Raw genomic sequence first — 11,846 nt, forward strand, 5'->3', positions numbered from 1 at the left:
TTTGTTTTCCTCCCAAGAGATCTTAGATTAATTAGATTTTGCAGCAATTGCCCTGGCATTCTAGGTATCATCTAGGTGCATTCTGCACCATCTGTGAAAGCCAATCAAATGTTCTCAAAACTCGTTTAATTCTAAAAGAGAAGTAGAAGCATATACATTGCTCCATGAGATATTTACGGTGAACACAAAGCAAGTCAGCCTGTAAAAGATGCTGACTGATAACTCAAAAGTACTATATTTTGTAGATGATGGGACATCTAGTGGTATCAGTACAGCAGCAGGTTTAAGGACAGAGAGACCCTAAGATACATAAGTATACCACTGAAACCAGTATCAAGTGTGCCAGAGCTAGGACTGTAGTACTGAGTGAAAACAAAACAATAATCAGTGTATCTTCTTTGCTAGACCCTGAGATCCTAACATTTATTTTCCCTGGTCCACATGTCCCAACCCAGCAGCTTGTAGGTAGGAACATCTGCCAGTGCAGGTCAGCATGCAGGAAACTACCCCACAAACATTCAGAAGAGCCATCTCTAGCCTTGCACTAGGTACCAGCAGCCCTTCCCAGCAGGTGCTCCCCATAGACAAGTAAGATGTCTAATCTCTTTTCATGCACGGAGGGGATGAGTCCATCTAAGCTCTTTTTATCCATATAAGGCACAAGTGACTGAGCAGTGAGCCTTTACAGTGTTCCACGATACAGTTAAATCATGGGAAATAGCTTGGTATATAGACTTAGCTGGTGTCTCAGCCACTCCAGGAACTGAAGGAAGACAAGATTCCAGAATGATGCCTTAGAACCAATTCTGGGACTGGAGTGAGAGGAGATTCCAGAAGTCTGGGAACTGCAGCCAGTAAGTAGGGGTGTGTACAAAACAAAGATTTAGATAAGACACTACTAGGAAATCATGAGAAAACTCAGAGCAGCAGGCACTGTGCCCAGAGGAGCTGTGTTACCCCATCCCTGGAGATACTCAAGGTCAGTGTGGATGTGCCCTGGCCACTAACCCGCTTCATGGGGGCGGGCATTAGGCGGGGAACGAGGGCGGGCCGCGGCCACCGCCTCCTTTGAGAGTGCGGGCGGAGCCGGCCTGCTCCCGCCCCATCCCGCCCCATCCCTCCGGAGGCCGTCGGCATTAGCGGGCAAGCGGCGGTGCTGTGTTCCTCCGAGCTGCTCGGTGAGTGCTGTGCTTGGTGTGGCCGCCTCGCTCCACGCTTAGCATGGACGCGGCCCGGGGGGTTGCCCTGAGCTACTCGGTGTTCCTCCGTGCTGCTCCGGGCCCTGCCGGCATCGAGGGGTGGCGGAGCGGAGCCGCCCTGTCGGGGAGCGGCCATCCTGCGGCCCAGGCCCAGGCTGCTGCCTTGCACAACGCCGCAGCAGCTCCCTCTTATTTATTAACTGGACGTTGTACTTTGATGTTTAGTTGCCAGCTCTGAAGCTGGTGTGGGTGTGAGACGGGGGAAAAGAGCAGAGAGTTAAGTGTGCTTTAGTGTCAGCTAAATCGTCATTTTGAATCAGGGTTCTGTCACCAAACACATGGGGTTGCATTAATATCTGTGAGAGCGCTGTGCTGCTGCCATTGTTCAGACTGGCTCGGTACAAATCCATAATACCAAAGTAGAGGAAGACCACCCTAGGGACAAATATTAACACTGGGATGTTTATTTTGTAACGGTTGGCTTAGAAGCAATTGTACTTCATCAGAACGTCCTAATGAACTTCTGGGGATTGTTGGTTCTTCAAAGGGCATAGGGAGGATTTAATGCACATAAAGCAGGGAATGTGGCTGACTCTTATGCCCTCCAGGTTTTTGATGTGTGTGAGGAGTTACTTGAAAAATCGTCAGCACTTTTAGTGGTCTTGGGCTTTGTAAGAAGAGAAGGTTCCTGTATCAAGCTTTTCGGTGTGTGTAGGAGATTGGATGTTTTCTTACAGCAATGTGTTGCAAAGAATATAATGCAGATGAGTGCTGAACCAAAGACTTTAGGGCTTTCAAACTTCATTTCTAGCCATGCGATGTTTTAATTTGACCTTTGCCTCCTCTCTGATTCCTTTGGATCGAGTGTCAGACAGTGAATGGTGCACCCCCACTTTGCTATTTCTAATGAAGTGTTTCTGGTAATTATGGAAATGCTTATGCAGTAATTGCAGTAAATCCATAGAACAAATATTATTGATATTTAAATGGTAAACACGTGGGAAATTTATTTTGCTGTATTCTTTGGCACATATTCTCACTGTGGGCTTTTACTGTGCAGTAGCTGGAAATTTCCTCCCTACCTGCAATAATGATTTGTGTCAAATTAATGAAAGAAAGAAAAGGTCTTTTTCCCTCATAGAAACAATGAGAAAGTAAAGATGGAGTCTTTCTTTCCAGTTTCCCCTGTTTATGTGAATAGGAGATTTGTTTGAAGTTATTACCTTCATTGTAGCCTGTGGAGTGGCTATAGCTGTAGCTAAGAACATTTCCTCTGGATATTTGGGGTGTTGCCATAGGCATCAAGACATAGAATAATTTCAGGGCAAGGACTCCAGAAACTTGCAAAATACTCATTCTTTTTCTTTTCTTCTTCTTTTTTGTTTTTCTTTTTTTTTTTTTTTTTTTTTTTTTTTTTTTTTTTTTTTTTTTTTTTTCCTGGTCTTTTTGTGTAAAACTGTTCTGAAAAAGCCAATTAGGAATGTTTTGTTGAAACTTCATTTGTTTCCTCTGGGATCGTGGCTGGTAAGCTCTGGTAACAGCTGGTTGGAACTGATGAAATGCTATTAGATACCCAGCTGTTCTGCTGCTTGCAGGCTGAAACCAAGGGGGTTGAAAGTTGGATTTGTCTGTATGAACAGTCAAATAGTTGCTGAGATTCTAAGTGGGAGGTGTATTAATAAGAAATCTCTTGCTGTATTTCCACAGTGCAAATCTGAAAAATTGGAACTTCTTCCTGATGGTGCCAGATTTGTTTCACAACATTAGTAATTCTTTCACCAGTGCTTCATCCTTCCACCTACATACACATCTGTGATTGTTCTGCAACGATGTTAGTTCTCACAGAAGGGCTCCAATGGGTGCAGAAGCAGCAGTTCACAGAACTCAAATGGTGGTACTGTAGTGAGAAGAGGGTTAATTGGCAGTACTCCCTATTTCTTTTCCTTCCTCATGCTCTTCTGCTGTTGTCCTCCCAACCTTCAAGTGAGGCTTTTGAAACAAAACCAGTAACAAAATGTCTTTTTATTTATTTATTTTTTTTTAATCCTCCATTCTGAAATGGAAACTAAATTTTGGACTGAACTTCTCTGGGTCCTCATAGAACACCAGCTCTCTTGCAGTGCTTCCGTGTTAACTTATTGCTGTGAACATGCTTCTGCGTGTGCCGCTGGATGTATTTATTTTTTGTACTAACACTGAAAGCTAATTCTTTGTTAAAACTAGTCCATGCTGCATTTTGTTAATGAATGGGCTAGGACTGCCAAGATAGGGGAAGTGAGAAGCAAGTTTGTGCAGAGGTAGGAAATAGGTTAAAGTTGCTCTTTAAGGAGAAAGAAATATTAAAAGAGCCAATATTTGGTGTGCTATAACCTCAAAATACGCTTTCCTATATAAGTGTAATGTTGCTTGTTTTCCTACAGGAAAAGAAAATTAGTCTCTAGTTTGAACTAGGACACTCGCTGGTGAGTCTGCTGGCACAGCGTTCCCTTAACACTCTTGCTTGCTTAATTAGGATCTGGATTTTGTTAACCGTGTGGTTAGATTGTGTTCTGGAGGCTGTCTGAAGATACTAGATAACGTGTACTTGCCTGGATCATCAAAAGCTGGTGAGATGTGTGCAAGGGAAGTGTTTCAATGATCCCTTGAGCAAGAAGTGTGCTTTGTTAAGTGAGGGAGGAGGAGGTCGCTTTCCAGAGGGATGACTTGAGGGAGTTTAATATCTTAACACTGGACATATCTAAACTTCCAGCCTGCTTGGAGCTTGGGTTTCTGTAAAAAGACAAAGCTTGTTTTCAGAAACACAGTCCTTGAACTAAATCTTCAGTTCCTATGCATGTACTACAGCACTGCTCACAAAGTGAAATTCTCAGAAGGTTTATGATAGCCAATGAAGTATATAATTTATAGGAATACACACTTACCACTGTTTTTGAAGTGTCGCACATCGTGGCTTTGAAAACATAACTTCAGCATTGCAGTTTTAGATATCAAGAGGAAGCAATAAAGTCAGCAGTTCAGGGTCTCACTTGAGTTCCAGGACAAAGTTCCTTTTGAGCCTTTAAGTAGAAATGGGCTCCCTGAAATGTTGTGCAGAGTTGTTTTGTTTTTTTTTTTTTTTTTTAAATAAACTCCATTACAGATAGCTGCATTTTCTTCCAGGGCACATTAATGTCATGGTTTATACCAGCAGAATAGTTTCTCAGCTGTTGAAAAGTTAGTGGACTTCTCTTTAAGGACTTCACTGTGCAAAGGAGAAATGTATTCTTTCTTAAGGCTCTGATAGTACTCAAGTCTCACTGCAGGGCAGCACTGTGTGGTTCTTACACAGTGTCCTTATCTGTCACAGGTAGAACAAGTATTCAACAGTGAGAGCATTTTTAATCAGAACAAGAAACCTGTGTGCTTATTGCAGCTGTAGTCGTACTCATCTGTGTGCATACAAATATAATTATAGCTAGATACTGTACAAAACAAGACTCTGCTTGTTCTAGTAGTGGCGCTGAACTTTGTCCAAATGCTGAGCCATTTCACTTTTATGCTTTTGGTGTTCTATTTTTTTTTTTTTCCTAAATAGATGCCAGGATAACAAAAACATTTTTCTTAAGCAACTTGGATTTTTCAACTAATTATTTTCTACCACACAACTATCTGTATTCCCCCTCCCCACACTGACTTGAATTGTGAATAGGTTTACTTACTCAAGTGTTATTGCTGCAGATCCCTGACTCATACTGAACAGGCTGTCTTTCCATATCAAGCTTGGAGACTTTTGGCAGCACACTTAAAACGTTCTTTCAAGCAGGATAGGTACATATAGAACATGTTGCAATTCCAACATGACTGAAGTTTCCCGCCTACTGGACGTGCCAAGCGATCACAGAATCAAAAAGTGGTGTGGGATTAAGGGACCTTGAAGATTATCCAGTTCTAACACAGGCAAGAACACTTTCTGTGCTCTTCCACTTGATCTTGCTTCATGGGTAGGAGTTCTATCACACAGGTAAATTGGAAGTTGTGTCATCAATGCCTTCAATTAAGGACATTACTGAGCAGACTGTGACACCGTAAGTAGAGCTATGTAAATTGCAGACCCTTTTTGTTAGGGAACAGAGCAGTAAGTCTAGGTTTAAGAAGTGCTCTTCAGCAATACATAATTCTTAGCAACGTCAGAAGTGGCATGCTTGGTATTTTCTTGATGGATTTACAACTCAGTAATCTGCTGCTCTGCAGCAGCTCCCCTTAGATTTTTACATCCATATATGCACACAAAACATCAGGTGAGTAGGCAAAACTAAGGTAAATAACTTGGACTGTCTGGAGAGGAAACAGTTATCACAACTGTTGTTACAGATGTGATCAGGTTGAGCATGGGTTGTATGTGCTGCTGCAGCTGTCAGTGATCCATGTATTCTGCCCCAGAGCAGTCCTGCCAGCTAATCTCTCCTTTTCCCAGTTTTCAACTGGAAGTTTCTTCATGGATTACCATAATCTTTGCAGGTCTGAGTCTCTGAACAACCTGTTCCAGCACCTCACCACCCTCTGGATGAAGAATTTCTTCCTAATATCTAATCAGAATCTCTGCTCCTTTAGTTTAATACTGTTCTACCTTGTCCTGTCACTGTCAGACCATGTTAAATGTTGTTCTCTCCCCAGGTTATAACATGTACTGGAAGGCCACAGCAAGGTCTTGTCAAAGCCTTCTCCAGGCAGAATAGGCCCAGCTTGTCTCGTGTTGTCTGGTCTCATAGACTTGTACATGGTTGGTCTCATGTGGTGGTTTCAAACTTGTTCTTTGCTCACAATGGGTGGGATTATTTTCCCCCCCAGCCCCTGCCTTGAGGTTTAGGGACAATAGGATCTGTGAGAAGCCTGACTGCCAGTGAAGACAGAGACAAAGAACTTGTCAAGTACCTCAGCTTTCTTCGTGTCTGTTGTTGCCAGTTCTCTCCTCTCATTTTTGCACATTTGTAATGGAGGCACCTGTGCATAATTTGAAAGCAATAGCTGAGAAACCAAAGATAAAATAAAAGAGTTTGTTGTGGCTTAACCCCAGCAGGATGACATACATGTATTTTGCTAGCATGAGTGCTTTGTTAGGGTATCACAATATGAAGTTTTTTTGCTGGAGAGATTTGAACTTTCCTACATAATATCTGGTGGTACTTTAAGGAACAGCTGTTTTAGTTAAGAGTTCATTCTCTGCTTGGAAGGGCAAATGTTACATGCATGAAAAACAGCTTCCTTGTTTTATATTTGGAAAGTTATGGCCTAGTCCAAATAAATTTTCCCCTCTTGGTATTCATGGTTTCCATGCCTGTGCTTAGAATCTTTCTGCACTTTTGCTTCTGCGGGGGAGAGAGTTCTGGGGCTGGGATACAAGAAAGCCTGAAAAGGCTTCTTGTGAGGAGCTGATGCTTAGTCTGTGGGATAATTCTGAGTATACCCCAATGGGATGTGGAGGTGAGTGACACAATTCTGAGCAACTGCATTGGCATAGCATGCTGAATGGGTAGTGATATTAATAATGGAGGAGTTTAAAGATGTTCAGCATTAATATAAACCAATACCACTCTTTGCAGATCTGTAGTAGTTGGCACAAGAAACACTGAAGTAAAATTGTGGTTCATCTTGTTCACTTTATGCAAACCATAGAACCTTTGAAAAGGCTAAAGTAATGAGAATGTGTGTCCTGGCAGATGGTATTTGAACGGGAATGTACAAAGAAAGGAATGTTGCTGCTTCAGTAGGTTATGATTGAAGAAAGTGGAGTTTACCATACTGCAGAGTGGCAGATTTGTATAGGTAATGCCTAAATTCTAAACATCATTATTACAGCTTCAACTTCAAGTATGTAGTCACAAAGACATGGATTCTGTGAGGCAGAAGGAAACTTCTTGAAGATCTGTCAGTTTTTATGCAAGTCATTGGGTTTGTGGTGGTCTTGTCCATTATGTTCTGTTAACTTTTGTCTTTTTTCTCTACCCAAAAGCTTCTCTTGCTAATTCCCCCTTTTTCTCTCAGTTTGCCTGAAATTATCTTTGCTGTAGCTGTTACGGCATCTGGCCCCCAGTCATAACATGCTTATGCTCTGAAATCTAATTCTGTGAATTTTTTTATTAGCTTTCTGATCCATTGCACATTTATGTAGCCTTGAAGATGCTAAAATGAGTTCAGAATAGTTTCCTTTTGCTCTGTGAAGCAGCCTGAAGGGAATTTTATTTTCCTTCCCTTCTGACCCTTTCTTAGATGTACCAGTCATGTGAAGCCACTGAAGTCATAGGGAGTGTCTAGAATTGCACAGAGGTGGGGGAATGGGTGTCTAGAGACTGGCTAGTCAGAGACCTAAGTGCAAACAGTTTGGATGCTGTCATGCAGTAGGTCCAGTGCTTTCTTCAGTCTGTATATTCAGCTGTTGCTGCGGCCGTGCGTTGTGACCCCTGCATACTGAGCCTGTGTTTGGCAGGCAGATGCTGGGTAACCTTGTTGCATTTGCGTTTCAGTGCAGGTGAAAAAAATAATGAATAAATACTCTGTTGCAATCTCAAGTTAATCTGTATCCACTGCAGTGATTACTTCAGCCAGTCAGGTGGCCTTCTGTGATTGAATGAGCGGGCAAAGGATGTCACCTACTTGAACTTGTGCGAAGCCTTCAGTATGGACCCACACCACTTTCTTATCCCTAAACTGGAAGGATATGGAATTTGAGGCTGAACAGATGCAGGAATGGCTGGATAGTTGCAACCAGAGGACTGTGGTCAGTGGCTCTATGTCCAGGTGGATGTTGGTAATGTGTGGTGTCCCCCAGCATTCTGTCTTGGGCTCAGTGGTTTTCAATATCCCCATCATAGACCTAGGTAACGGGACTGAGTATATGCTTATGACATAACAGCAAGTTGCTTATGACATAACTTACAAAGAAAGATTGAGGGAGCTGGGTTTCTTCTGCCTGGAGAAGAGAAGGCTTTGGGGAGACCTCATTGTAACCTTCCAGTATTAGAGTGAGCTTGTGAGCTTGTAGACAGGAAAAAGCCAGGCAGCTTACAGGATTGTAAGAGTAGTTTGTGTCACTTTGACCAGGCAGGACATGATTCATGCTTGCTTAAGAAGAGGATGACCAAAATGTGATGAGGTTGTATGAGGGACTGGTATCTGTAGAGCTGGGAAAAGGAATCTTGGAAAATGGCTTGTAGTTGGGAATGTGAGGGGTGATACGTCAGTAGCAGCTGGAATTTTAGGGCAGTACAGGCTCCATTGCAAAAAGTAAATGGTCTTTGACCTTATGCAAGGACAAAAAAAATATTGCAAAGAAATCAAGGTAAGTTGTCTGTGAATGCTGTGGAGCAAGCATTTTTCTTCTTTCTTTTTTTTTTTTTTTTTTTTTCCTGAAAGAGGGAATCTTCTGTGAATTTCCTAGTACAGCTTTGTGGTCTGTAGCAAACAATGCCTCATTTTAATTTCAGTTCTTTTAATGGTTGCAATCTGTGCATTTTCCTACCTTTCTAATCCTTGGACATTCAACATTTTCTTTAGAAGTTTCCCTTGTTTTGTGTGACGGAATACTGGGTATTTTCCTTTCTTATACAATATCCTAATACTTTGTTCCCCAGACCTCCATTTTTCCCTATCTCTATCTGTCTCACCCCTAACTGCTGATAACTTGAAAATCTGTGATATGTGATTTGTGCTGGAGTGCTTTAAGAATCCTACACAAGCAATTGAACACCTCCTGCGAGGACAGGCTGAGAGATCTCGGGCTGTGCAGCCTGGAGAAGGCAGGGCTCTGGGGGGAGACTCAGAGTGGCCACTCAGTATCTACAGAGGGGCTACAGGAATGAAGGGGAAGACTCTTTAGTGAGATCTGCTGTGGCAGGACAAGGGAAAATTATGTCAAATAAAGGGGGGCGGGGGTGTGTGTGTGTGGAGATTTAGATTAGATATAAGGAAGAAGTTTGTTATGATAAGAGTGGTGAAGCAGTGGAACAAGTTGTCTAGAGATCTAATGACTGCTTCATCCCTGGAGAGACTCGAGATCAGGCTGGATCAGGCTCTGATGGAGCTGTAGTTGTCCATTCTCATTGCAGAGGACTTGGACTAGATGACCTTTTAAGGTCCCTTTCAACTTAAATGATTCCATAATTAACCATGTATTTGTATTTCTTGAAGAGTCAATGAGATCTAATGGGTGAAGTAAATTAATTCAGCCTTTAGTCTGACTTTAGCACACATCATTTGCACTAGTCTCGAAGGCTTCTCAAAGTGGTGCATTTCATACTGTTTTCTTGTTGTTGTTTGTTTGAAAAACTGAGACACAGAGAGAGAAATGTTACTTGAAAGAAGATAGGAGCAGTGATGCATGAATACAGCAACTAATCTAGTTTTATTTATGTATACATATTTATGTATATTTATTTATTTTTATGTATATTATGTATATATATATGTTATATATATTTATTTATTTTCAAGGAAAAGATAATCACGTTGCTTGGCAAAGGAGGAAAACAGTTATTTTTGTTTTTACTTTTGTTTTTGTTTTTTGTTTTTATTTTTATTTATTTTTATTTATTTATATTTTTGTCAAACCATTGGTTTGTTCCCAGGCATATATTAGCCTAAAGCATTGTTCCCAAAAAAGCTTTGGATATAATTCAGGTGTTAGTGTCCCAGGGACTGTCTCAGTAGGCAGTTTGCATGCAGCTAAACTTTTCTGAAGATTGAGAGATGTTTCCAGTGTGAATTCAGCTCCCTTTTATGTTTGTTGGCATTGATATTGGAAATATTCATGGACACTTTGTCTTATGTAAGTGAATGTTAAAAGTCCTATATCCTAGTGAAATATCCTGTGTATTGAACTGCTGTGATAGCCACAGAAACGATCTCAAGATGTTTACAGTGGAGTCAGCTTTAATTTTCTTTTATCTGGCATAGGATTTGCACATATGTGGAACAGACATTTTGTGGGGCTATAGAGTGTGTCTTTTGCACATGGGACAGACTGTGAAAATAATGCTAATTCTTTTTCTTTTGTATTTTAGGGACACGAGGTGTCTTTAACAACCATGAGCAACCCTTTTATAAAGATTGTGGAGCCACTCGATGCTAAACAGCCTCTGAAGAAGTTCTTTAATCTGAGCAAATTGGGAGATGTGAGATATGGTACGTTGACAACAAGGGGAAAGCATTTGGTTAGCTTTGATGAACAGTATGAGAGACACTGCAGCACTGGATGATAATGAATCTATGTATGAATCTATGTACAGACACTGAGAGAGCTATGAATTTAGGAATTATTTCTTGAAAACAAAAAAGTAGAGTTTATTTTTGGAAACTTAGAATTACAGAAGTATCAACAAGTTGATAGTAATATTTTTCTCAACATGTTGTGCATGCAGACTGCATGTTGCAGTCGTGTTTTTCCAAAATGAATGGGCTGGACAGATCTAAGTTTTCACTCCACAGTTGTGAAGGGCTGGAAATGACGTGATTGTAATATGGCTGAATGGATAGAATGTTACAATAGATTTCTCTTTTTTTTTTTTTTTTTTTTNGTATGAAATTAAAACATAATACTGAGCATGAATTCAATTTCTTTCTATAATTTATTAATAGTTAATAACTCAAAAAAAAAAAAAAAAAAAAAAAAAAAAAAAAAAAAATTAACTTTATTTTTTTTTTTTTTTTTTTTTTTTTTTTTAATTGAAATATTTAAAGAGAGGATCTCAAACATCCATTATTGCAGATTCTTCATACCTATTACTTATGGTAGAGCTGTTAAAGCTATTCTCATCTTTGGTAGCATCTCACATGTACAAGGAATGAACCAAAAGTAACGCTTCCTATTTTATTATGTTGACTCCTGATATCATGGGCAGATGTTGGTGGTAGGGCAGTGGATGTTGAATCTTCCCACCAATATTCCCTTTCATTTTGTTGCTGTGCAACAAATGGCAGCAGAAGGGTGGTCTGACAGAATGGTGTCTGGCGTGGAAGATGAAGCAAAGGTGTGTCACTGAATTTCTCCCTGTGGGAAAACATTGCATCCATTGGCATTCACTGATGCTTTTTGAATGTTTATGGACACCAAACAGTGGGCATGAACACAGTGAGGTGGTGACTGATGTTTCAGCAGTTGCAGCAGTGATGTGAAAGACAAGCCATGTTCTGAATGGCCTTGCTCAGCTGGGATGCCTTGAAATGAGGAGTATCTTGATCAGGTCATCCATGTGAATTGGTGGATTGCAACCAGGGAGCTGTGTACAGAGACGAATGTCGTCTCCAATGCCTTGGAGACAGTGGTGGTAGTGTTGGAATATCACAGAGTTTTGGCAGGTGGGTCCCAGGATTACTCAGATAGGAAAGAATACTGCAAACAAGTCTGTCAGGACCTATTTAACCAGTATGAGGGTGAAAGGAACAGTTTCCTGGATGATAATACTGGTGACAAGATGCAGTCATAGTCAAAATGGCAGTCTGTAGAGGGATGGTGTGTGAGTAGCCCATAGAAGAAAAAGTTAAAGATGCAGCCCTCAGCAGGTGAAGTGATGTGTGCTGGCTTTTGGTAAGGGCTGATCCCTCTGGAGTTCATGGAACCTGGACATACCATCAACTCTGACCACATGCTGACTAAGCTGAAGGCTCTAGGTTCTA

General features: G+C 41.1%; 1 protein-coding gene across 2 annotated transcripts in view; it reads left to right on the forward strand.

Moving 5' to 3' along the window:
* The first annotated feature begins 1,048 nt into the window (after positions 1–1,048).
* The window catches only part of ACO1 (aconitase 1), a 29,028-nt gene continuing 18,230 nt past the window's right edge, over positions 1,049–11,846 (forward strand). The window contains exons 1-2 of one of the 2 annotated variants that reach the window (XM_015850001.2): positions 1,049–1,178; positions 10,235–10,355. In XM_015850001.2, coding sequence (XP_015705487.1) covers positions 10,259–10,355 — 97 coding nt within the window. In that variant the 5' untranslated portion in view covers positions 1,049–1,178; positions 10,235–10,258. Of the gene's footprint in view, positions 1,179–8,495; positions 8,515–10,234; positions 10,356–11,846 lie in introns of those variants that run through there. The other variant, XM_015850000.2, reaches the window with a different exon arrangement.

The sequence above is a fragment of the Coturnix japonica genome, chromosome Z (genome assembly GCF_001577835.2).
Source record: "Coturnix japonica isolate 7356 chromosome Z, Coturnix japonica 2.1, whole genome shotgun sequence".
Lineage (NCBI taxonomy): Eukaryota > Metazoa > Chordata > Aves > Galliformes > Phasianidae > Coturnix > Coturnix japonica.